This window comes from Podarcis raffonei, chromosome 5 (assembly GCF_027172205.1).
Source record: "Podarcis raffonei isolate rPodRaf1 chromosome 5, rPodRaf1.pri, whole genome shotgun sequence".
NCBI classification, from domain to species: domain Eukaryota; kingdom Metazoa; phylum Chordata; class Lepidosauria; order Squamata; family Lacertidae; genus Podarcis; species Podarcis raffonei.
The window spans coordinates 45315051-45338832 of NC_070606.1; the positions used below are offsets into that span (position 1 = coordinate 45315051).

The window sequence follows — 23782 nt, forward strand, 5'->3', positions numbered from 1 at the left end:
AGCTTCTCTTTTCACTGAATCCCCGTATGCTGAGAAAAATCTGCATCCTTGACTTTTTCTGCAGGTATTGCTAGTGCGGGGAACCTTACCAAAAAAAACCCCCACAACCCTATTCTACTTCCTCCCCGTGGGATCAAATCCTACGGCAAGTGCTCCATTTAAGGAGGCGGCCTCGGAGCCAAGTGGTAATGAAAAAACAGGAGACATGGTGCATGTCTGGGAGGGGAGGAATGCACTCTGTGCATGCTCAGGGGCATTTTTTGATTTTTAATATTATTTCAAACGCTGTTGAGTCGTGGCTGAAACAAATGTCTCCCTCCTCATCCCTCACCCCCACCCCCTGCCCTCTCCGTCTTCGACGAGGTCCTCTCACCCCTCTTCCCTTCCTTCACAGCCTTCCCGTCCGCTCCGCTACTTTTCTCCTCACCTCCGCCGGCCTCCATGAGCAGCGGCCGGTTGAGATTCGTCCCGCCGGCTGGGCCGCGCCCAGAGTCCCGTTGCCATAGCAACGCCAACGGCCTGGCCGGGAGACAAAACTAGGCCTAGGGATCCCCCGAAGTCGAAACCAAGGGCGGCGAGAGAGAGAACTCGGAGGGAGAAAAGACGGCAAGGAGCGGTCCATCGGCACTCTGTCCTCCGCCACCCTGAATTTTGAGAATGAGCTGAGGAAGTAGCAGGAAGGGGCCATGTCAGGTGCAATGCAGGAATTGGGTACGACTCCAATGCACGACTCAGATTAAGAGTCACTTAGAGTCACTAGGAAGCCCTGCTGGATTAAAAAAAAAAAATCTTATTTGAAAATGTTTTCAGGAGCAAGAGCAATCCTATGCAAAAGAAGCATGCGGGTGTAAATGAAGCCCGTGTAGTTACAGCAGATTCAAACCCTGTTCAGCAGCAAGGCTGCTGCTGTTCTGCCTTAGCCTGGCAGAGGGGAAATAGGCCTTTCAAATAGTGTGCTATGTTAGATTGTCAGGCCACTGGAGCTGAATGGGTTTAGGATCCAGCCTAAGTCCCTTTTGCAACCACTTTAGCCCAGCCAGAGCCAGCTGTGCCAGGATGAGGCAATTACACCAGCATAACTTCAGCTGAGCTGGATTGGAAATTTAACACCGGCTGAGCTGGGAATCAGCCAGCTAAACCAAATATCTGCTCATCCCAGTGCACTTTGTCTAGGACTGCCCCTTCATCTGTCCTTTATGTGATTTAAACAATAAAGTCTCATTCTTCCATACTGTTTTCTAAATTCTAGAACACTTCAGATTTTACTACAGTCTTTCAAATGTTTGGCCTAAATTTGAAACACGTTTCTAATTACAGTGGCACCTCTGGTTACGTACTTAATTCGTTCCAGAGGTCCGTTTTTAACCTGAAACTGTTCTTAACCTGAAGCACCACTTTAGCTAATGGGGCCTCCCGCTGCTGCCGCACTATTTCTGTTCTCATCCTGAAGCAAAGTTCTTAACCCGAGGTACTATTTCTGGGTTAGAGGAGTCTGTAACCTGAAGCATATGTAACCCAAGGTACCACTGTATACGTTTATATGGTTGCTGCGCAGAGCTGCCTGCTTCCCCCAGTTTTGCACTGCACATCCTGTGGTAAAATCTATTGTAATGGGATTAAGCAACCATGTGACCCTTTTCACAATCAGACACTATAATCTCATCCTGTAGCCTTCTATTCACAATGAATCAGGATGGAGACACGTGTGACAAAGCAGTAACTCAGCAGAATCCTTAATCACCAGACCAGCAAGAGAAGCTGCAGAATACACTGCAAGAAAGCAAACCAACTTCTTACTAATTGGTTTGATCTGGAGGAAAAATACATCAATTCAATATGCAGGAAGTGATTGGTTTCTGCAGAACTGTATCTCCAGGAGTGAATCATTTTAAATGTAGGTGTTTTAGTTTTTAGACGTCGCTCAAATAAACTTTCTGATGAATCAACCTCACGGCCCACAGAGGTGACAGAGAAATAAAGAAGGGAAAGAGAAAACAAACCCTTGGAATATAAACTTTGTGGCACTTTTGAACTGAACTTTTGGAATATACTGTTTCTGAACTGGGTGACTTTGGTGATTTATTAATGTAAAAGGTTTTCATTGATGTTCTGATACTCATTGCTGGGAATAATACATGAAGGAGAGCTATGGACTACTTTGTTTCTTATTCTGAGAAGCAGTGCTTTTCAGAATTATTTGACTCTTCTGATGGGGAGGAGATGGAAGAGGAAAGGATGGAGAGATATGCAGCAGATTTAGAGATGAATCCTTTTGATGGATTGCCGTTCTCTTCCCGTTACTACAAACTTCTCAAAGAAAGAGAGGAACTTCCAGTCTGGCAAGTGAAATATGCTTTCATGGAAAGTCTGCATCATCATCAGATTGTGATTGTTTCAGGAGATGCCAAAACTGGTAAGAGCTCCCAGGTGAGTGTTTGTAACAAAGGACTTGCAGTATGATATGAATTAATTATATGCAACATTCATATTTTTAAAATAGATCTTGTAATGGACAGAACATTGAACTAAGTTTTTAGGCATGTGATCCTGTATGTTACCACTTATTGAACATCCTAGAATGTAAAACTGTTGCCTGCTTTCAGTGAATGTCCTGTAGTACTCCAATATTGTCAAATGTATTAGGCCAATCAAAATCTCATCTGCACAATATTAATTGCAGTAGGCTTGGGAGTGGTGGTGACAGGAATGGTTTTACTAGGGCTTCAGGATTGAGGTCCTTAAAAAAACAGGACCCATGATCCAGTTCTGTACTGCACCTTTAAAGATTTGTTCATGCAGGAGGGGCTCTCTCTCAACTATTGAGTTTCAATACTTGTTTGGCATGTAGTATACGAGAGATTGCCATTTTAAAACAAAGTTCAAAAGATCAGTACATGAAGTTCATTTCACCATATAGTTTGACAGAATGCACTTCTTATTGCCTATTTGATTATATTATCCAACATTTCATTGTAGGTGGTTGAAAAGACAAGAATTAAAATGTGATATGGTTTTAGAAACAGAGGACAAATTAACTGATAAATGTTGTATTTCATAAAATTTATACACTGCTTGTTTGTTAAAAAATAACCTTATTTTATCTTTACAAAAAGATAAAATAAAAGCAAGAAAAAATATCAAAGCCATACTTCAAAACATACAAAAGTTAAAACATTGTACTTAAACAGATTAATATGCGATTAGATATATAGATAGAGATATAGTGCATGTTTAGAATTTTAACTTTAAATTCCATGAATTTTTTTATCATGTATAAGACAAGCATAATCAATCAGTAATTACTTCCATATGAGCTACATTGAAATCAATTCACTAAGACAAGAAAAGGCAATCTGTTTCCCAAGGGCATCTGCCAGCCTCCTCCACTGGCACAAGGACTTTGAACTTTCATCACCACAAGCATTTCAAAAAGTTAAGAACATTCATTTCTGCTATTAATGTATGACATATATAGGGCCATCTCAGTGACTCCACTATTATGGAATATCTCCCACACACCCAAGGCTCAAATGGACCTCTTTCTTCTAGTTAGTGGAGAAGACATGTATATTCCAGCAGACTTATACCTTGCCATACTGTCGATAAAACAGGAGTGAGCTACCGTTTCCAGCATGAGGGCCACATTCCTTCATGGGAAACTTTACTGGAGACCAGAGGCAACAGTGTGCAGAGAAATGGATGTGATTCTTAGCTTTGCAATATAACATTCTGGTTATACAAAAACCAGAGTGTCCTGAACAATGGGGTACCTGGTGGCAAGTCCCGCTGGAGTACACAATCCCACAGCGTATGCTGGCACACAGTCCAGCAGTCTGGCAGGCCAACAGGTCCAAAGTCCAGCCTGGTTCCTGTCTCTGATCCGGGGTCAGGGCACCTGGAGGTCAGTCCCACACAAGTATAATCCTGAAGAGCACCCTGGGCCATCCATCCAAGCCGTGGTCCAACCAACATGGGAAGTTGAGCAGACACAGCACCTCAGCTTTGCTTCCCTTTTGTACTTTGCATGCTGATTGCAGCATCTGGGCTTGATGAGGCACTTGACCCTCACCTGTTCTGAGCCTACTCCAGCTGAGGAATCACACACTTCAGGGGCTTACTCCCAAAGCCTTTCTCATGAATTGTATAACCACAAGGCAACAGAGGTTTAGGAGGTTTTCTCCTTCCCCAAGATAGGCTACCTTCCCAGGCTGGTGAGCCCGATTTCCCTTAACAGCACAAGAAGAAAAGTCTTCTTGACCATCGTACCTGCTATTGGCCTCATCTTCAAATGCAGGGGATAGATAAGTCCTTAACTCACTGAGGGTTTAAGACCCATCGGCTACCCTTACCTGGTTTAGCTGGCCAGTTGCAGCTGTTTCCCAGGATGTCACCACTGTCACATGTTGACTGCTACTATGAGCCACAGGTGAGAGCTGAGTTCAGGTTTGGGGACCAAAGATGGACGAACTTCCCCAGAAGAAACACAACGTGTCCCCACCAGAGATACTGCCCTCCCCTAACATCTAATTCAATCATTTATACAATTATACATGATGGTGCATAAACTGACCCTTTATTAATTTTCCTTTCAAAAGGAAAGAATATCTTTCGTTCCCCTGTTTTATGGCCATGTGGATTACTCCAAGACACTTTCATTGTCTACAGATGTACAACCCCCATGGATTTCCTCTACAAATTCCAGAGTTATGGCAATAAATACAAACAATCCTTCTGCTTCAAATAAACATTAACATCAGCTGTTGACTTCTTTCTGACAGATGGTCATTTTGTGCTAAAGTGACTGAGCAGAGCCAGGGCTGTAAGCCCAGAAGGAAACACAGACAGGGATTTGGCCCCCCTGACCCTGACCAGAAATGTCCCTCACACTGTTAAACCAAGCAAGGAACCAAAATGCTCAAGTATGATAGGGTTGGTGTCCTTTTCTCCCCAGAGGCCATTCCTGTCACTTCTCTAATATACTCAGGCTAATCTAGTTCAGAACAAGAAATTCCCAGAACTGTCTTTCACTTTATGTTTGACCACTTAACTGACTCAGGGTCTTGACATTTATCCAGGAAAATAATTTCCATTTATTGAACTGTTCAGTTGCTAGTAGGCAAACAGCTAGCAAGCAAACAGCAGATGTTCACTTGAGACAGCACATGTAATCAAATAAGCTTGTGTATTCATTTCATAGATGGATTCATTTCTCTCTAACTTTTTTAATATTAAAGGTGCCCCAGTGGTGTGCTGAATATTCTCTTTCCACTCATTTTCAACACGGAACGATTGTGTGCACACAGACACATAAACACACAGCAGTATGGCTGGCATTGCAAGTAGCTGATGAGATGGACGTCAATATTGGTCATGAAGTGGGTTATGTGGTCCCATGTGAGAGCTGCTGTAATAGTGAAACGATCCTGAGGTTTGTGCATTCATATTCAGTCCCTCTAATATGTACAGGTACTCTATATAACCTACATAAAGGTAAAAGGTAAAGGTACCCCTGTCTTGACAGACTCTGGGGATGTGCGCCCATCTCACTCGAGGCCGGGGGCCAGCGCTGTCCGGAGACACTTCCGGGTCACGTGGCCAGCGTGACAAAGCTGCATCTGGCGAGCCAGTGCAGCACACGGAAACGCCGTTTACCTTCCCGCCAGTAAGCGGTCCCTATTTATCTACTTGCACCCGGGGGTGCTTTCGAACTGCTAGGTTGGCAGGCACTGGGACCGAGCAGTGGGAGCGCACCCCGCCACGGGGATTCGAACCGCCGACCTTTCGGCTGGCAAGCGTAATTCCAGTATGCTCTAGCATCACACACTAGCTAAGAAACAGAGCCTGATACAGTTCTATGAAGATTATGTGACAAAACTATAAAGGTCTTGATCTTCAGTAGTTCTGTGTGATAAAGTGAATGGGTTCCATTGAACCAGATACTGAGGTCAAATTGACTTGGGGACAGGGTTATCGTTCCCCACCTTACAAATACATGTGCTATTGATGTCTCTGTGGATCCCTTTAATTAACCAACTTAGATGTGGAAATGTGAAAAAACAAACTACTGCATTTAGGAACATGGTTGTGGATGTAAAATTTGGCTGTCAGATGGCCTAAACCCTACCCTATAGGAGATGCATCATGTTTCTTTGCATGTGATGCACACACATATGTGTACATGTATGGCATACAGCTTTACCCTAGCTTTTGACACTTGAGCTGTATATTTTTGGGACCCATCTTAGTACTTGATTTCCTATTCTGACAAGCTGTTTTTTACTTTTTCTGAGCATAAATCAACTCTGTGCTCACAGTCTGGCATGTTAAAACCTACTGCAGTCAGTGGAATTTAGGCTGCAATCCTGTGTTTACTTACCTGTGAGTTATCCCTGTTGAACACACTGGGACTTCCTTTTGAGGAAACACACATGGGATTGCTGTGTCTTTCTCATACCAGATATATGCTGAATTATTGCCTCCTCCACATGCAGCTGCTGGGTGACCTTGGGCTAGTCACACTTCTCTGAAGTCTCTCAGCCCCACTCACCTCACAGAGTGTTTGTTGTGGGGGAGGAAGGGAAATGGAGATGTTAGCCGCTTTGAGACTCCTTAAGGGGAGTGAAAGGCGGGATATCAAATCCAAACTCTTCTACTCTTCTTCTTGCAGGTATGACAACATAAGCCTGACAGGCTATTCTAATCTGCCATGATTTCTCCAACCCCACCACTTTAGTGCAATTTTGTTTATATTTTCATTTTGAAGGAAAAACCTGGGCAGATTATGCATAGCCTGAAGAATGCGTGCTGTCTCCTTCAGCTTATGTCATCACCAATTTTGAATAATGATCTTTCTTTCTTTGCATGGCTACAGATACAGTACAGATGACATGCTACAAAGAGAAATGATGTCCAATCCCTTTCTGAGCAATTATGGAATCATCATTTTGGATGATGTGCATGAAAGAACTCTCCCAACAGATGTATTGCTTGGACTCCTTAAAGATGTAATGATATTAAGACCCGAGCTGAAGCTAATTGTAATTACATCTACTCAGATGTGCACCAAACTACAGACATATTATGGCAGCACGTCTCTCATAAGAGTGAAAAGCAGATACCAGGTGGAGGTTGTGTATACCTGTTGCATTCAGAAAGATAATTTCTCTTCTGCTTTAAGACTGCTTTTTGAGATTCATAACTCTAAAGAGAAAGGTGATATTGTGATCTTTCTGGCCTGTGAACAAGTAAGTAAACCATTTAATGTATCACAGAAAGTATTTGCGTACTTGGGCTTCTATGTTAGGATGAGCAATTTCCGTACCCCCTTTAAAACCTTCTGTAATTAGGCCAATTTTTAAAAAGTACTCATGTTGCACTAAGTCTACAGTTCTATATATACTTACTTGGGAGAAAGTCCCATTGAACTAAGTAGGGTTTACTTCAGAATAGGCATGCCAATTATTATGCTGTAAGGTAACTGTAGCAAGCTACTTTTAGGAAGATCTAGCAGCAACTCACTTTACCAGGGCTGCTATCTAGGTTGTGGCTTATTCCTCTCACAGAGCTACAATTCTCAAAGTGATTTAACAGTCAATCTCTCTTCCCAGGGAACTATGAGAATTGTACCGCTATAAGAAGAATAGGGGTCTCCTAAAACTCCCAGCACCCTTAACAAAGTACAGCTCCCGGGACTCTTTGGGAGAAGCCATTATGGTTTAAAGAGGTATAAAACTGTTTTCAATGTATAGTGCAGACGGAGCCCTAGATAGCATATCCTATAATAGTGGGTCTTTAGATTTTCTGGGATCAAAACTGCTACTAGAAATCAAGGTGAATAATCATGTAGGCAAAGCGTTTTGGTCCTGTATGTATCACTTTGACATTAAAAGACTTTGGTGGGGGGGACAGTAGTATTCAAAAGAAATACTTTAAGCCTTTGGAGAGAGAGAAATGCATTTTAAATTGCATTATACTCTTTTCCATATCTTTTGCAAGCAATCATTTTTTATAATGTGAAAGAAGAAGGACATAATTTAACAAATACTTTAGAGCTGTTGAATTCTTACACTTTTATGCCTTTAAATTCTCAAACTTAATTTTTCAATTAATGGTTTCTTTAGCATTTTATTGATTTTTATTACCCCCAGAGAGTTCATCTGCCACTGGGGAGAATGCTATAAAGCAAATTTGCAATTCTCCTATATGTTCAATTATTTTAATAGTGATAAAGAAAAATTAGTCACTTTCATATATGGTTTATAGCACTTTTGAATCTTTAAATTCTAACTAGACTAAGAACATAATAGTAATTTTCAAAGTTAGCAAGATAGAGATTCTTCCAAATTAATTTGTCCTATTTCTGGGAAGTGTATGGAACACACTGATATGGAAAATCAAGGCGCCATGTTATAATTTTTCATTACAGTATTACTGTTCTAGTAGCGTGTTAATGTTTTGTTATGGATATTAGAATGTCTTTCTGTGAGATTGGTATAGCCATGATAGACTGTCAAATGGCAGAAATCTGTAAGGAATATGGCACTTAAGCAAATGGGGGAAGGAAGAGAAAGAAGCCCCTTTTTGGGCTGAAATAAATTCCTCAAGAAACAGAATTGCCACATTACCGTATATGATGTTTCTATGTATGCTTCTGTTACAATTTCCTCAATTTAATCAGCCTTATGACTGTTATATTTTTGCCATTAGAGCTTAACATAGAAATAAAATCCATTAAAAAGAGAGAATAGATTCAGAATTGGCACAGTGAGCCTGTTTAATTTTCATGAAAGATGTCTTCACTGCTTCTAGGAAATTGGAAAAGCCTACAAGATTATTCAACAAGAAGGGCCTAATTTAAATCCTGAACTTGGTGAATTGGTCCCTGTTCTTCTCTATCCCAGTGAAAGAGAGAGAATCCTCAAGCCAAATGAAGAAGGGCCTTGCAAAAATTACAGGAGAAGAGTGTTGCTAACTACAAGCTTTGGGGGATCTTTGGTTTGGATTAAAACTGTGGCCTTTGTTATAGATGTTGGGATAGAGAAAAGAAAGGTAAGTAAAATAATATTTAATAAATTACCAATGGGGCAACACATGTCTCAAAGATGAGGTTTCACATACATGCATAGTTCATTATGGTGTGGATCTTGATATGTACTTGTTTAAAAGGCTGGCATAATTTTCTATTCCCTCCCCCCATGCACAACAGGGATTCACCTGCCTCTTGTCCCCTTCCCCCACCCCCATAGTTCGTTCCACACCCTCAAACTCTGTGCTGCAGCATTGGAAGTCAGCTCAATCAACATTTTTAATTAAAACAGGTTTTCAGTACAGAGGCCAAATTGCATTTTCATTGATTTTCAAGCTTCTTGGTTTTATTTTTGAGAAACGTCAGTCCAGACAAATATACATGTGTGAAGGGATGTCCTTTCTTGGAATAGCCATTCAGTCAATACAGAATTCCATGTGTGCTCTGCTGTGTTTAAAACAAAACGAAACACTGACATGAAAAGAGCTAAGGAATGTTTTTGCAGATTCCATTCTCCATTCACTGAAATGAATGGGGAACTACAGTGGTGCCTCGCAAGATGAAATTAATTCGTTCCGCAAGTTTTTTCTTCTTGCGAGTTTTTCGTCTTGCGAAGCACGGTTTCCCATAGGAATGCATTGAAAATCAATCAATGCGTTCCTATGGAGACCGTCCAGGGACAGAGGGGAAGCGCCGCGCGCCTTCCCCTCTGTCCCTGGACCTTTTTTAAAGCAAGGGGCAGCGGGGAGAAGATTGCTTCTCCCCGTTGCCTGCCCCGCAATCTCCGGGGACAGAGGGGAAGGCGTGCGCGCCTTCCCCTCTGTCCCCGGACCTGTTTAAAGCAAGGGGCGGCGGGGAGAAGATTGCTTCTCCCCGTTGCCTGCCCCGCAATCTCCGGGGACAGAGGGGCAGGCCCACGCGCCTTCCCCTCTGTCCCCGGACCTGTTTTAAAGCAAGGGAAGGGGCAGCGGGGAGAATCGCTTCTCCCCGTTGCTGCCCCTTGGTTCAAAAGGGGTCCAGGGAGAGAGGGGAAGGTGCATGCGCCTTCCCCTCTGTCCCCTCTTTTGAAGCAAGGGGCGGAGGGGAGAAGATCGCTTCTCCCCGTTGCCGCCCCTTGGTTCAAAAGGGGTCCGGGGACAGCGGGGAAGACGCGCTGCGCTTCCCCGCTATCCCCGGAGCTTGCGGGGCAAGCTTCGTTTTGCGAAGCAAGCCCATAGGGAAATGCGTCTTGCGAAGCAGCTAAGAAAACGAAAAACTCCTTCGTCTAGCGAGTTTTTCGTCTTCCGAGGCGTTCGTCTTGCGGGGTACCACTGTATTCCATGCGTGGGATCTTACTGCACATCAGAGCTCCTAAGTCTGAACCATTGCTGCTTCCAGATGGGTGGCTGCTAGCACTGATAAATCATTGCTTTTTCACTGTAAACTACAATTGAGAATGCAATTGACTTTCCCCACAGTATCAGGGATATTGTATATTTTCTTTATGTTTATCCCATCATATTCCACTATAAGCTCTAAGCAGAATTGCAATTCACTTTCCCCACATTTGGGGTTATTGCACCTGCTTTCTGTGATTATCATGGAATATGAGTGAAGTGAATCAAGCAGTGGTGGGTGTGGGACTGGACAGGAATACAGGAGGAACTCATAGACCTGATATGCACCCCTTATCGCCCAGTGCTGCCTGTGTCTGTATGATGTAGGTGGCGCTGTGGTCTAATCCACTGAGCTTCTTGAGCTTGCCGATCAGAATGTCACCGGTTCGAATCCCTGTGACGTGGTGATCTTCCTTTGCTCTGTCCCAGCTCCTGCCAACCTAGCAGTTTGAAAGCATGCCAGTGCAAGTAGATAAATAGGTACTGCTGTGGTGGGAAGGTAAATGGCATTTCTGTACACTCTGGTTTCCGTCACGTTGTTCTGTTGCACCAGAAGCGGTTTAGTCATGTTGGCCACATGACCCAGAAAGGTGTCTGTGGACAAATGCCAGCTCTCTCTGCCTGAAAGTGAGATGAGCACGCAACCCCATAGTCACCTTTGACTGGGCTTAACCATGCAGGGGTCCTTTCCCTTTACCTATATTCACATAGACATGGGAAAAGGGGGGTAAAGAGCTATTTTGAGTCTATGGGAGTACTGTGTGTGCAGGCACTGCATCCTCAGTGGACTGGTGTTCTTTATTGAAGAGAATTTCTCCAAGATATGACAGCAAAACTACAACAATCCTGACAGGAACAAGTGGTGTTTCAGTCAATTTATCAAACTGCTTTCACTTTTTCATTTCAAGACAAGTGAAACAATAATAAATATTGTGGAAAGGAAATGAATTTGCAGCCAAGCATTTCATGAAACACAGCGAGAAAAACCTTCTAAGCAAAAACTCAATGCAAATCCATTGCAATCTTGCTCAATCTTTCTTTTTTTCAACAAAGTCATGTCTCTCTTGATTTGCAAGGTATACAGTCCTCGAATCAGAACAGATGCTGTTGTGATACAGCCCATTAGCAAAAGCCAAGCTGAGATGCGTAGGCAAATTCTGGGCATGTCTTCAGGTAAGTGGGGGGGGGGGAATCATTGTCAGCTTTAAACAACCATGTTTATCACAAGAGAATGTGTTGAAGCAAGGTTGTTGTTGAATTTCCTGGCAGGTAAATGTTTCTGCCTGTACCCTGAAGAATTTACAGATAATGAAGTGAAGCTGCTACCACCGGCCAAAATTCAGGAATCCAACTTGACCAGCATGGTTCTTTTTCTGAAAAGAATGGATATTGCAGGCCTAGGCCACTGTGATTTCATAGATAGGCCAGGTAATACCAAATTGTTATCCATTTTCTTAGCCTTAGTCTGCTGTCTGAACCAGGGCTCATGGTTCAACTCTCTCCTTGCTAACCATAAACTGTAACTAAGGTCTATTCTTACAGTGTGTTTGCACACAACCTGTTTATTTTTATCTGCTGTACGTGTTCCAGAATGAAAGTTGAGTATTTGGGGGGAATTTTTGGTCAGGAACGCATTAGAAAATTTCCCATGTTAACAAATGGATATTGTTGACTCGATACACTCGCCTAACAAACGATTTCCATGGAACACATTGTGTTCAGGTAGCAGGATCTGCCTATACATACATAGCTACCTAGCACCTGCCTCATTACCTTTAGCATTCCCCTAAATAACTAAAGACATGGATAGATAATATAAGATAGCATGAGCTTCATATAGCACAGATTATGTGACCACAGTGCTTGTCAGTTATACCATTAGAATAAAATGGACGCTCACAAATAAGATCATAGCCCAAGCTCTGCTAATACTGTGCTTAGGGTGGCAGCTTGATAACTACCATGATCTAACTCTTAAGGTCAAACTTGATGTTACAGTAAAGACACGGTGGCCATCAGAAACAGAAGCCATGTGTATAGTATTAGTATTACCGTAATTTACAGTGTCTAAGATGTTCTAGGCACTGAACAGAGATTAAAAGAAAGACAATCCCTGATCACAATCTAATAGATATGATACAGAAAGGAACGTTGTTGGGGAGCGAAGCAGAAAGCATGCAAATGCCAGCGCTAACAATTGCAGTGATAAAATATTACCAGTATCTGCTTGTAAACAGGTCTTGTTTCTGGTGAAATTCCTGGCTTTTAGCTTTATCCTTTAGCAAGTGCTCTGTGTTTAGCAATTACTAAAGATAACCTGCAATTCAAGCCAATTTTTTATTTAATGGAAATGCCACATTAAACAATAATGTAATCTTCACTTCTACAAAAGATAAAGCCTGACTTTCAGCAAGATGGAGCAATTCATTTAAATAAAACAGCTTTTACAGATCTTTAACAAGTACTTCTTTTGTATTTCCAGATTTATTGCATTTATCACTCTTAAAAAAAAACCCTTAAAAAAACCTTTTAAAAAACCATGAAAAAATATGGGAAGGTAACACTTTCCTTCCTGAACAGAGAGGCATTGTGCTTTCAAAAGGGAGTGAAAAACATCGGTTATTGTTTCCCCTATATAGTGTTGCCTCTCAACACTGTCATTCTAGGCATCTCCTTTGGTATGCTGCACAGCAAGCTTTGTGTCTGCTTTAAGTACTGACTAGGATAATTTAAAGGTTTTGTATTTTCAGTTTAAAGTGGAAGCAAGAATAAAGCAAGGTCAAACTGGATAGTATCAGCTGTGGAGATGATCACTCAACCTCCGTTATGTTTTTATTGAAAATACAGAACTCTTAGCTTCCATCCAAATATGTGAGGAGCCTCCCTTGACAATCCATAGCCAATTTCCTTTCTAAGTAAGAATGAGCTATACTTGTTTTGTTGCATTAGGAATGGCCTCAGAAGGAAGTCCCTCCACATTTTGAATACTATGTACAGTTTTGATTGGCTCATCTCAGAAAGGATATTGTAGCTCTGGAAAAGGTCCAGAAAAACTATCGTGATGGGAGCATCTTCCCTACAAGGAAAGGCTAAAGCATTGGGGGGCTTTTTAGTTTAGAAAGAAATTGCTAACTGGGGACACAATATCGGTTTATAAAATTATGCATGTTCCTCCCTCATAATGGTAGAACTTTGGATCACCAAATGAAATTCTGGGCTGTAGACTCAGGAAAGATAACTTGTTTCTTCATACATGTAATTAATTTACAGAATCCACTGCCACAATATGTGGTGATATTTACTAGTTAGAAGAGTTTAAAGGGGGATTGGACAATTTGGTGGATAGGGAATATTAATCACTATGGCTATATTGAACATCCATGTTCAGAAGCAGTCGTCCACTGAGGACCAATTGCTAGGAAGTAACAGCATACTGTAGTAATTGGAATGTTAAAAAATAATGATAGTAGGCCTGGGGAGACCCAGGATCAAACTCCCATTCAGCCATAAAGCCATCATGCAACCTTTCAGCATAGCCTACCCCACAGGGTTGTTGTGAGGTGAAAACTTGGGGAGAAACATGTACACCATCCTGAACTCTTTCTTGGAAAGAGGGGATATGATTGTAATATAGACATAAATAAATAGCAGAAGATGGCTGGTGCCTTGAGGCTCTTCTTGTGTGATTCCAGGTGTTATATACTGCTGTGGGAAGCAGAAACTGGACTAGATGGAGGTTCTGAAGTACATTGCCTGAAATGCGGTTCAGTAAGAGACTGAATTTTTCAGGGTGATAATTGCTTAAGATGATTCTCTGGCAGACTTCTCTGCAATGCCATTTTAGAAATACATTACAGTTGCCATTATGCCTTCCAAGTATACTTCATCTTTACTTTGCAGAGAATTGATTCACTCTCAGGATGATTGATTATTTCGGTACTATTTTTTAATCACTTAGTGGTACTGCATTAGATCTATTTTGATTTCGCAGGTACATTCCCTCCATATGGTACTTGTACTTAGGGACTTATCCCCGTGACAAAAATCGCTTCACTTGTGAATGGTGTGTGCATCATTCAGCTTTTTGTACATGTATTGTGTACTTGGCAATAGTGGATTTTGTGTGCCAAAAATGATCTGATGCCTTTTTAGAATCTTATTCCATTTAAATGAATGGGGAAGCCTTTAGACGTGGGCAGTGCCCCACCCCACTTCCTTTCCTCCCTTCAAATTTGAAGGAAGTAGGATGCTTTCAAAGTTTGGGGGAGGAAAGAAAATAGAATGTTTAGGCCAGTCTCAGTTATGTCAAGCTGAAAGACATGGGGTGATTATAGCCCCGCGTGAAAAGGGGTGGGATAACAACCCACTTCAAGCAATTTGTTTTACTAGACTGGGGCCCTGTTGCATCTTTTAACCTAGCCATTTCCTTTTGACTTTATCATAGTCTTTTTTTTAGTTATATATAATATGTTCAGAGAGCCTTTATAGGTGAAGAGTGGGACAAAATATATTTAAAATAGATTGGGGTTAACTAACATCATGCTGTCCAGATGTTGTTGGACTGCAGTTCCCATCAACCCTAGCAAGCATGGCCGGGATGGTGAGAGATGGAGTCCAGCAACATCTGGAGGGCCTAATAATTGATTGTGAACCAATTATCCACTTTCTGATCTCTTGACTTATGCCTGGTGATGAGTCATATGAGTGAATATGAACAATATCCAATGGCCCCATTTTAAACTGTCCTGAGACAGCTTTCGGTGTGTGTGTTCTCTGTTTAAATAATAATGCACATCAACTTGCTAAGAACAGGTTGGAGTGTTGCGTTTGCATAAGCAAAACCTAAATTAGAATCCCCTCTTGGCCATGAAACTCAAAGAGCAATCTTTGAACAGTCACTCTCTCAGCATAAAGTACAGTTTTGCTTTATTTCGAGGTAAGGTTGAACACCAATAATAATAAATACAGAGTAGCACAGCGTAATAATTCAAAGAAGTGTGATTTACCAAGTGTTGGATTACATTACATTACATTATAGAAGTTCTCCATACATGCAGTAGATTAGAAAAGTAGTACCTGGTGGCACTAGTCTTGGATGGGTGCTCCCAAGTCAACTATCCCGCAACATTAGCTTGCCGAGTAGATTAGCTAAGCCAAAACAATAATTTTACAGCTTGCCATTTGCCAGCCAGTGAACCTTCTCTTTGTTTAATGTCCACAAGTCAAAGTGTGTCCCAAGCTACAGCCCATTGGGCTGGCACAGTAAAAGCACACCTGTTTCTGAGGACTATGATTAAAGCTGTTCTTTCTTCATGGCAAGGTATAGAAAAATGCAGACATTTGCAAAGCTGTATAGTATGTTTGTTGTCCCTCTGAGGTTAAGCACCAATGTCCTCAGCATTCAGATGTGAAATTGAGAATTGCTTTGTCCAGATGCTATGGGAAAGAGCCTGGAAAGACCAAAAGGCACATTATCAGACAAATCTTCCTCCTTCCTCCTATGTTTAAAAGTTAGCAAATACAATTCTCTGCTGTAGCACTAGCGCACTTTTACCAAGATAGATTTGGGTCTGGACAGCTAAACCATTTTCCTCTCCTTAAAAATGTTGGCCTTTCCAGATTTTCTCTTTAAGGTGGCCATAAGAAATCACTTTGAGCATCAGCTTCCTATTTGCATCATGGGGATAATTGTATTGGCCCACCTTTCGTAGCTGCAGAAAGGATTACTGATGATGCCATCCTTCTTCTTTTTTTAGTGATTGAACTACTTGGACATAAGATAGTGTTTTTTTCCTATGACGTCTGTGGCAACTTGTTTAAATGGGAACGTGGAATTTTATAATACAGTGAATAACACTGAATATAGCACTCAAGTGGTTCAAAGTTGCTGCTTCTCTGTGCCTCTTTCTCCTCTTTTCATACTAGTGTCTTGTACAGAACAACATGATCAGTGATAGAAGCAGCACGATGTCTCTTGCAATGTCTATTTCTGTCTGAATAGAACTTCAGATAATGATGGCTAGCTGTTTACTAGTTTCTTTTACAAATTTCACCTGTAAAATTTACATTCTGCTTTGCATAGTAATTATCCCTTTTAAAATGTATTAAAAATCTAACCAATTTAAGTAGGCAAAGGTATATGTGAAAGGCAGCTCCATTTTGTTTTTATATAATGGAGGGAACAAATGTAGTTGAATATTTTTATATAGCTGATTCCTTTTCAGTGCACTGTGACTGTGGCAGCCCTTGATTCACAAAGCCCTAGGTGGAGCTTGCCTCTTGGCTCCCAGTAACATTGACCTGGTCAGACCAGACGTAATAAAAATGACATTGTATGTTGTTAAAGCCCTATTTTGAAAAGCGCTACATGTCCCTGTCCTTTATTAAGAAAGGCTTTCAGAATTAAACACAGGAGTTGCTTTTGTTTCTCTTATTTATGATGAGCTTTATTTAAACCTGAACAATACCATAAAGAATTCTCAAATGAACCTTTGCCATTTTTACAATGACTTTTTTATTGGCTGCATTTGTGCCTGCAAATGCAGACTAATATCTGAAAACCCTATTCAAGGTTTTCTTTTATTTTATTACTGTTCCTTCACCTGTATAATCTGCATTTATTAACTTGTCCTTTCCAATATAATAAAAAATGAAGCACTTTTTTTTATTATAATGCTGAAGCAAAAGCCTAGAGTCATTCCTGTTTCCCAGTCTCGGAGCAACCAACTTGGAGATATAAAAATGCAAAACAGTAAGACTCCCCAGAGAATAGAATTGGCTGCGGAGCCAGATGCTTCCAAGGACAATAGCCATATATTCAGCTCACAATACAAACTGCTTTATTGATTTATAGAAATTAGTTTACCATGATTCCCTGGTAATTACTTCAAAGGCTCAGTAGCCATTCATGCCGCCCCGCCCCCCTTTTAAATCTTGCATCCCTGTTTTTCTGTCACCGACTCTTGGTTTCTCCCATTCATCAGCTGTTACTTTTCATTTCATGGCTCAGTGATAAAACTCTCAAACTTTCCCCCCCCTTAAATATCCAACCTGTTTTCTTCTTCAATGCTTTGACTTTCTCAAGGACTCATCTTTTATCGCATTAAACCTTACAGGCTGGCTAATAAATGTTCTCTTTTCTCCATGATGTGCAGGCAGGGATCTGAATTCTAATAATATTAAATCAGATCTCTAGGCAAACACATGGTATCTTTGCTGAGTATTGTAAGATGGTCAAAAATTCAAGTTGTTTGGCATGCAGCCCACTCCTATGCATTAAATCAGGGATGAGGAACCTGCGGCCCTAAAGTTGCAGGACTCCAACTCCCATCAGCCCCAACCAGCATGGCCAATGAGCAAGGAGGATGAGAGCTGTAGTCCAGCAACATCTAGAGTTACCCATCTGCTGCATTAGAATTTAGTCCAGCTAATTTTTTAATTATTTTTTCCCCACTGTATCACATTGTAGTTTATTAAAACATTGTTAGCAATTTAAATATTCATTCAAATCATTTCTGCATATTTTGAAAACAGTGGTTGCTTTCCATAGATATTGTCGTCATTCCTGTTGAGGTCAGTTGCATCGCGTTACTGGGAAATAATTGTTCACTGTTCCTCCATACTTCTGTCATGAATGCCATATTTCCCCTTTCAAACAATTCTTTTATTTAGTGTCCTTCTCCTAAGAAATGCAACACACACACACACATGGTATCAAGGCTAGTCTAGCTGAATTAAATGGGCTTATTGCTAAGTAATTGTGCACATGAATTTTGCAGAAGATTGCAGCCTTTCAGAGAAGCCCAGTGGTCCAACTGTGATGGCTGTCATTATGCTATACCTTACCCTGGTATAACTAGAAGGAATTTAATGCTTTCCTCCAATGTTAGCAATGTATGTGTGCACCAACCAATATGTGGCAATGGCGGGGATGCCATGAGATTGTCTCTTAACCCATTCCATGCATTCTGCCACACACATGGCACTTGTGTGCTGCTAGGAGGAATCCACACCACCACAGGTAGCACAGATTAGGTGTGAAACTCCCTAGGCTGTCCCTCATGCATAGGTTTGGCTCCAGGCAAATGTGGCAAAATAACCTGTTTGCCAGAGAACCCTACAAAAACAAGAGCTGCCATTCCAATCACAATGAATTGGGTAGAATTCTAGGCCAGTGGACAGAAAAGCAACAGAATTCCTGCAGCCACAAGCAGCAGGCATTCCTCCGGACAGTGGCTGGACCAGGCAGAGAGCCTTCCCTGTATTGGCGCCTGCCCTGTGGAACATCCTCCCATCAAAGAAATAAACAACTATCTGACTTTTAGAAAGCAACCCTGTTTAGGGAAGTTTTTAATGTTTGATGTTTTATCATGTTTTTAATATTCTGTTGGGAGCCACCTAGAATGGCTAGGGAAACCCAGACAGATGGGTGGGGTATTAATAATAATAATAATAATAATAATAATAATAATAATAATAATGGAATAAAATAAATAAATAAATAAATAAATAAATGATTAATTAATTAATTAATTAATTAATTATCCCTGGCATTCCAAATAGCAGATTGCAGGAAAGCACCTTCTAGCCTTTTTTTCACTGCCAAGGAAAATGTCAGGACCATAGAAGGAAGGACAATGATCCGTCAATATATCTGTCAGCTCCATCGCCCTCAGTGTAGAAGCAACACTGCACACAAAACCTGTATGTGTCAGCACCCCCCTCCCCCTGGAAACACATTGAAGCTCTGCTGTGGAACCAAGTTTTTCTTTGCAAACAATGCAACTAATGCAACCTCTGGAAAGGCTTCCAGTGCTTCTAGGGAAGACTTGCTCTTTGTTCCAGTGATGAGGCCGAGATAGCCAAAACTGTCAGCAAGGGCGATGTGTGGGTGTGGGTGTGGGTGTACCTTTTGATCACCTAGTGGGACCTAGTGCAGAAGCATCATTATCCATATGATCACATTTTTTTCCTGTTTGTTCCCACATTGTCGAGTACAGGGGAGAACAGTTTTAAGAGTTTCTGGAAAAGAAGAAATGTTCAAACTTTTTTGTTAAAGAGCAAAAAATAAAAAAATATTTTTCCATTTCATATTCCTCTCTCTCTTTTTTTGCTCTTTTGGGGGTGGGGCTGGCTGCCATTTTGTTCTAGGCCACACCCCTGGCGGCAATTTTCTGACTTGGCACTGCCTCAAAATTCCAAATGTGCCCCTGGACCCAAAAAAGTTGGCAACTGCTGCACCAGTTTACCTGAGAGAGAAATTAGGCAAAAATTCCTGTAACCTTGTGATAATCAAATACTTAGTTTAATTCTGTCTGTATAGGCATTTCACTGAACAGTGACAGAATGTAACAACCAGTGTAACTAAGCATTTCTCCCCATCCCAGCTCCTGAAAGTCTCATGCAAGCTCTGGAAGATCTAGATTATTTGGCTGCCCTGGACAATGATGGAAACCTTTCAGAATTTGGAATAATAATGTCAGAGTTTCCTGTCGATCCACAGCTGTCAAAGGCTATTTTAGCTTCGTGTGAATTTGACTGTGTGGAAGAAATGCTCACCATTGCTGCCATGGTAACAGGTATTTTCTGAAGCGTTTGTGGCTACTGCTCAGACCCAGTATAATGATATAGAACTACTGCCATCAACCATTTATAGGATGATTAGTTGATTCATAGTTTGCCTTTTAACCAACTAAATGAGAAAATTAAAATATTACAAAAACCTCAGTAGTGCCCCTTTGCCACAGTGAAAGACCTTACAGTTTAATTAAAAAGTTACTGCTTCATTAATAATTTCACCCTGTATTTTGCTAACACACCTAAATCAGAATAAGCTTGAAAAAAGACAAGAGGTATGCCCTTAAATCATCACCTCATCAGTTAAATTTGTTCCTTATCAATTAATCAAGCAGAGGTTTCCTTAATTAATCTGCTTATTAAATTGATTAAAGATCAGAGCCAGAAAAATCGCAGTACTCACAATTAATGAAATGTAAATTTAAAAAGGATTCAAGTTATTTTTTGTTTTGCACAGATGTTCAGGATGGGTTATGTCACTTCTTCCACACAATATTTAATGAGAATAAAATTATACAGGCCTATAGAGGCTTGCTCTGCAATATAGTAAAACTCAGGCACTGGTTTTAGTGTAATGATGTAGCAAAAAAGGTTAACACACCAAGCAATGTTGTGCCAATACTTCCATTGTTATGTATATATAGCTTTTCTGTCTCATTCTACACATACTGTATTTAATTACAAATAAATCCCAGTGTTTTCTAGAATTGTAGCAACACTTGGATCTAGTTGTCGCAAATATTCAGTGAAGTGATGAGCACTTCTCTTGAATGTACCACATTAACTGGGAGATCCCACAATGGAATTCTTAACTCCCTCTTCCCCCTAAAAAATACATAGAAGACTTGCATGTCAGAGAAGCCTGGTTCATCAAGTTTTGCTTGCAGGAATGTTTCCATGGGGAAACATTCAGTCATGTGTGCTCCGATCTACAACATGAGGTCAAAGCTATGTATTATGGGGAGACTATCCAGACATCACCAACTCAGCATTTCTCCCCAGAATGTAAGCCTGGAGAAAAAAATGGTTTTGGTGTCATTGCTTTAGTTGAAAACACTGCTACTCTTTCAGGGGTATTTTCAGACCCATTGTGGCAGTCAAAATGGAGAGGATGAGAGTGAACCACAGGTTTTGCTGAAGGACCAAAGAGTGAGGGCAACATTATAACGGGAAAATTATTACACAGCATACATTGTGCATATAGTAAGCTTTATTTCACCGTATCAGCTTGTTTTCATTTCTCTCTCTTTCCTTTTGAACACAAGCTCCTAGTTGCTTTTTAAACCCACCACAGGGAACAGAAAAGATTGCAGTCGCTTGCTGGCAAAAATTCTTGCATCCTGCTGGAGATCATTTTACCCTTATCAATGTCTACAGGGCTTACAAGGAAGCTAGGACAAGCTCCACAGGCCTGTGTAAGTGTGTCAAATATTTTAATTACACTTCATCCTGAAATGTTTCTGAACAATTATTCCAGCTTTCACTTATATAGGACCTATAAGCTAACAGACTAATTTATTTTTATTTAATCATAAAAAACAGAAAAAGGAACAGGGAAAGAGGCAATGTGAGCAATGAGGATAGGCAGCAGGAGCCCTCTTCAGGCATTCATATTCAGCATTAAGCAAATACAAGGGGGCAAATCCATGGGAATGACTGTGCTAGCTCTGCCACTGGCATTGTTTGGGAGGGTGACTGAAGCAGGGAGCCTGAAGGGTGACTGAAGCAGTGGAGGCTCTTGCATATTTTAAGAACCCTGAGTCTTCAACTCATGGAGGACAATGAGGACCATGGGGAGAGAGCTCACCCTTTCCAGTGGCTCCTTTTGCTTCATACTTCCCTTCCTATGGAATGCCTGAAGAGGGCTAGCAATGAATTCCAATTTTAAAATGGTAAATTAGATAGTCTAATGTAAAAAATGCATACTTAGAAGTCAGTTCCATTAAGTTCACTGGGACTTATCCCCAGATAAGTGTGTATATGACTGTAGCCTTTATCCTGAAAAAAGGGTTATTCTGTCAGGTAAAATCTACATGACAGAATAACGTCTTCTCAGGATGAAAGCTGCAGTCCTGTACAAATTTATTTGGGAATAAGTCCCTTTGAGTGTAATGGAACTGGATTCTCTAGCAAAAACAAACACAATTTTACCTTTCCCCCCTCGCAGACCGTAGTACTGAAAAGTGGTGTCAAGAGTATTTTCTGAACTGCTCTGCACTAAGAATGGCGGAAGCTATCAGAGCTGAATTGGATGACATTATGAAACGAATTGAACTCCCAATTTCAGCACCTGCTTTTGGATTGAAAGAAAATGTACTGAGGATAAAAAAAGCACTCTTGTCTGGTTACTTTATGCAAGTAAGGAAACCAAATGGATAGCTTAATCTAAGTTTATTAATGTTACAGAAAAGCTTAATTTAATCAAAATACTTTGCTTTCATTTGTATTGACATAATAATGCTCTGTCCCTTTGATTCCTATCCCCCAATTTGTTTTAATTCTATAGCTTACTCTTCAGTCCTCTTACAATTCATTTAAAGCTATAAAATTAATTTGTGTAGTCATTTGACTACAACAGAACCATTCTTGGATCGTATTTTGGTATTTAATGGATAACTGAATGCAGGTAATACACTACAGTAGGCATAAGTCCAGGTAAATTACATGTCATTTATTGACTTTTCATGTTCTAGATAGCTCGTGATGTTGATGGTGCTGGAAACTATTTAATGTTGTCACACAGGCAAGTAGCCCAGCTTCACCCTCTGTCAATATACTACAACACTGCAAGGATCCCAGAGTGGGTTGTGTTCCATGAATTCAGTATTGCTGAAAACAACTCTCTAAAAATCATCTCAGCGATATCACCTGATCTGTAAGTAAGAGGAAGTTGGAATTTAGGTTTTCATTCATGTTTGTAGCATACAACTTCCATTTAAGAGCACAACCCAACATTACACAGCTTGCTTCCTGGGAAAATTGGAGAGACAGGAGGGGTGGGTGATCTCTGCCTTTAGCTTCCAGCAGTAAGATACATTTGTGTGTGTGTTTTTAAGCTGGCACCCCACCACCCACATCGATACTGTCAGTGTTGAAAGGTCTCCTAGCACTTTTCTTATTTTAAGCAGGTTATGACCACAGGGAACTGCCTTATATTGAGTCACACTATTAGTCCATCTAGCTCAGTGTTGTCAGTGCAGACTGTGTTTCATACAAGTGTCTTTCTTAGTCCTACCAGGAGATGCCCTGTATTTCATGTGGGATTTTCTGCATACAAAGTGTGTGCTCTAACATTTATGCAGAGTTTGGATATTTGGTAGCTACCTGTTCCATAATTTTGATTTGGTGGAAATAGTATGACTCGTGCTGAAAGTTATTTTATGGGAGGTATTTCAAATATCATTAGGATACTTTCACTGAATTATAGAAATCCAACTGACAATCTCATGGAAGTGTACAATAGTTCTATCAGCATTCTGAAAGTGTATTAAGGGAGGCAAGGAAGTGAAATGTTTTAAAGTTTTTAAATCTCACCATTTCACAATTAATTTTATCTGCAGGGCTAGCATGATCCTATTATCCAAATAAATGCAGAATCAATGCAGAATGGATTTACTCATTTTGGGCCCATCAGCCCAAGCTATGCTCCTAGTCTCCCATTCAAGCAAAATCCCAGTAATGAAGTACTACCTGACAAGCTCTACATTAGTTGTCCAGAAATAGCCATTGAGCAAATCATTTTAACTTCACTGTTTGCTTGGTGGCATAGATAAATAACTTTTTTTAAAAAGAGGAAACAAAGTGC

At 40.8% G+C, this 23782-nt stretch overlaps 2 protein-coding genes across 10 annotated transcripts in view; one reads left to right on the forward strand and one right to left on the reverse strand.

The window, feature by feature from the left end:
- Positions 1–543, reverse strand: part of FANK1 (fibronectin type III and ankyrin repeat domains 1) — a 35254-nt gene extending 34711 nt beyond the window's left edge. For 3 of the 5 annotated variants that reach the window (XM_053388922.1, XM_053388924.1, XM_053388921.1), the window contains exon 1: positions 374–488. In XM_053388922.1, coding sequence (XP_053244897.1) covers positions 374–443 — 70 coding nt within the window. In that variant the 5' untranslated portion in view covers positions 444–488. Of the gene's footprint in view, positions 1–373 lie in introns of all 5 variants that reach the window. The other 2 variants (XM_053388923.1, XM_053388925.1) reach the window with 2 other exon arrangements.
- Positions 1–23782, forward strand: part of DHX32 (DEAH-box helicase 32 (putative)) — a 25269-nt gene continuing 1487 nt past the window's right edge. The window contains exons 1-11 of one of the 5 annotated variants that reach the window (XM_053388915.1): positions 1–64; positions 1671–2427; positions 5235–5428; positions 6872–7244; positions 8809–9048; positions 11478–11574; positions 11671–11829; positions 19788–19979; positions 21243–21392; positions 22145–22335; positions 22671–23762. In XM_053388915.1, coding sequence (XP_053244890.1) covers positions 2149–2427; positions 5235–5428; positions 6872–7244; positions 8809–9048; positions 11478–11574; positions 11671–11829; positions 19788–19979; positions 21243–21392; positions 22145–22335; positions 22671–22856 — 2061 coding nt within the window. In that variant the 5' untranslated portion in view covers positions 1–64; positions 1671–2148 and the 3' untranslated portion in view covers positions 22857–23762. Of the gene's footprint in view, positions 65–103; positions 186–547; positions 712–1670; positions 2428–5234; positions 5429–6871; positions 7245–8808; positions 9049–11477; positions 11575–11670; positions 11830–19787; positions 19980–21242; positions 21393–22144; positions 22336–22670; positions 23763–23782 lie in introns of those variants that run through there. The other 4 variants (XM_053388917.1, XM_053388916.1, XM_053388920.1 and 1 more) reach the window with 4 other exon arrangements.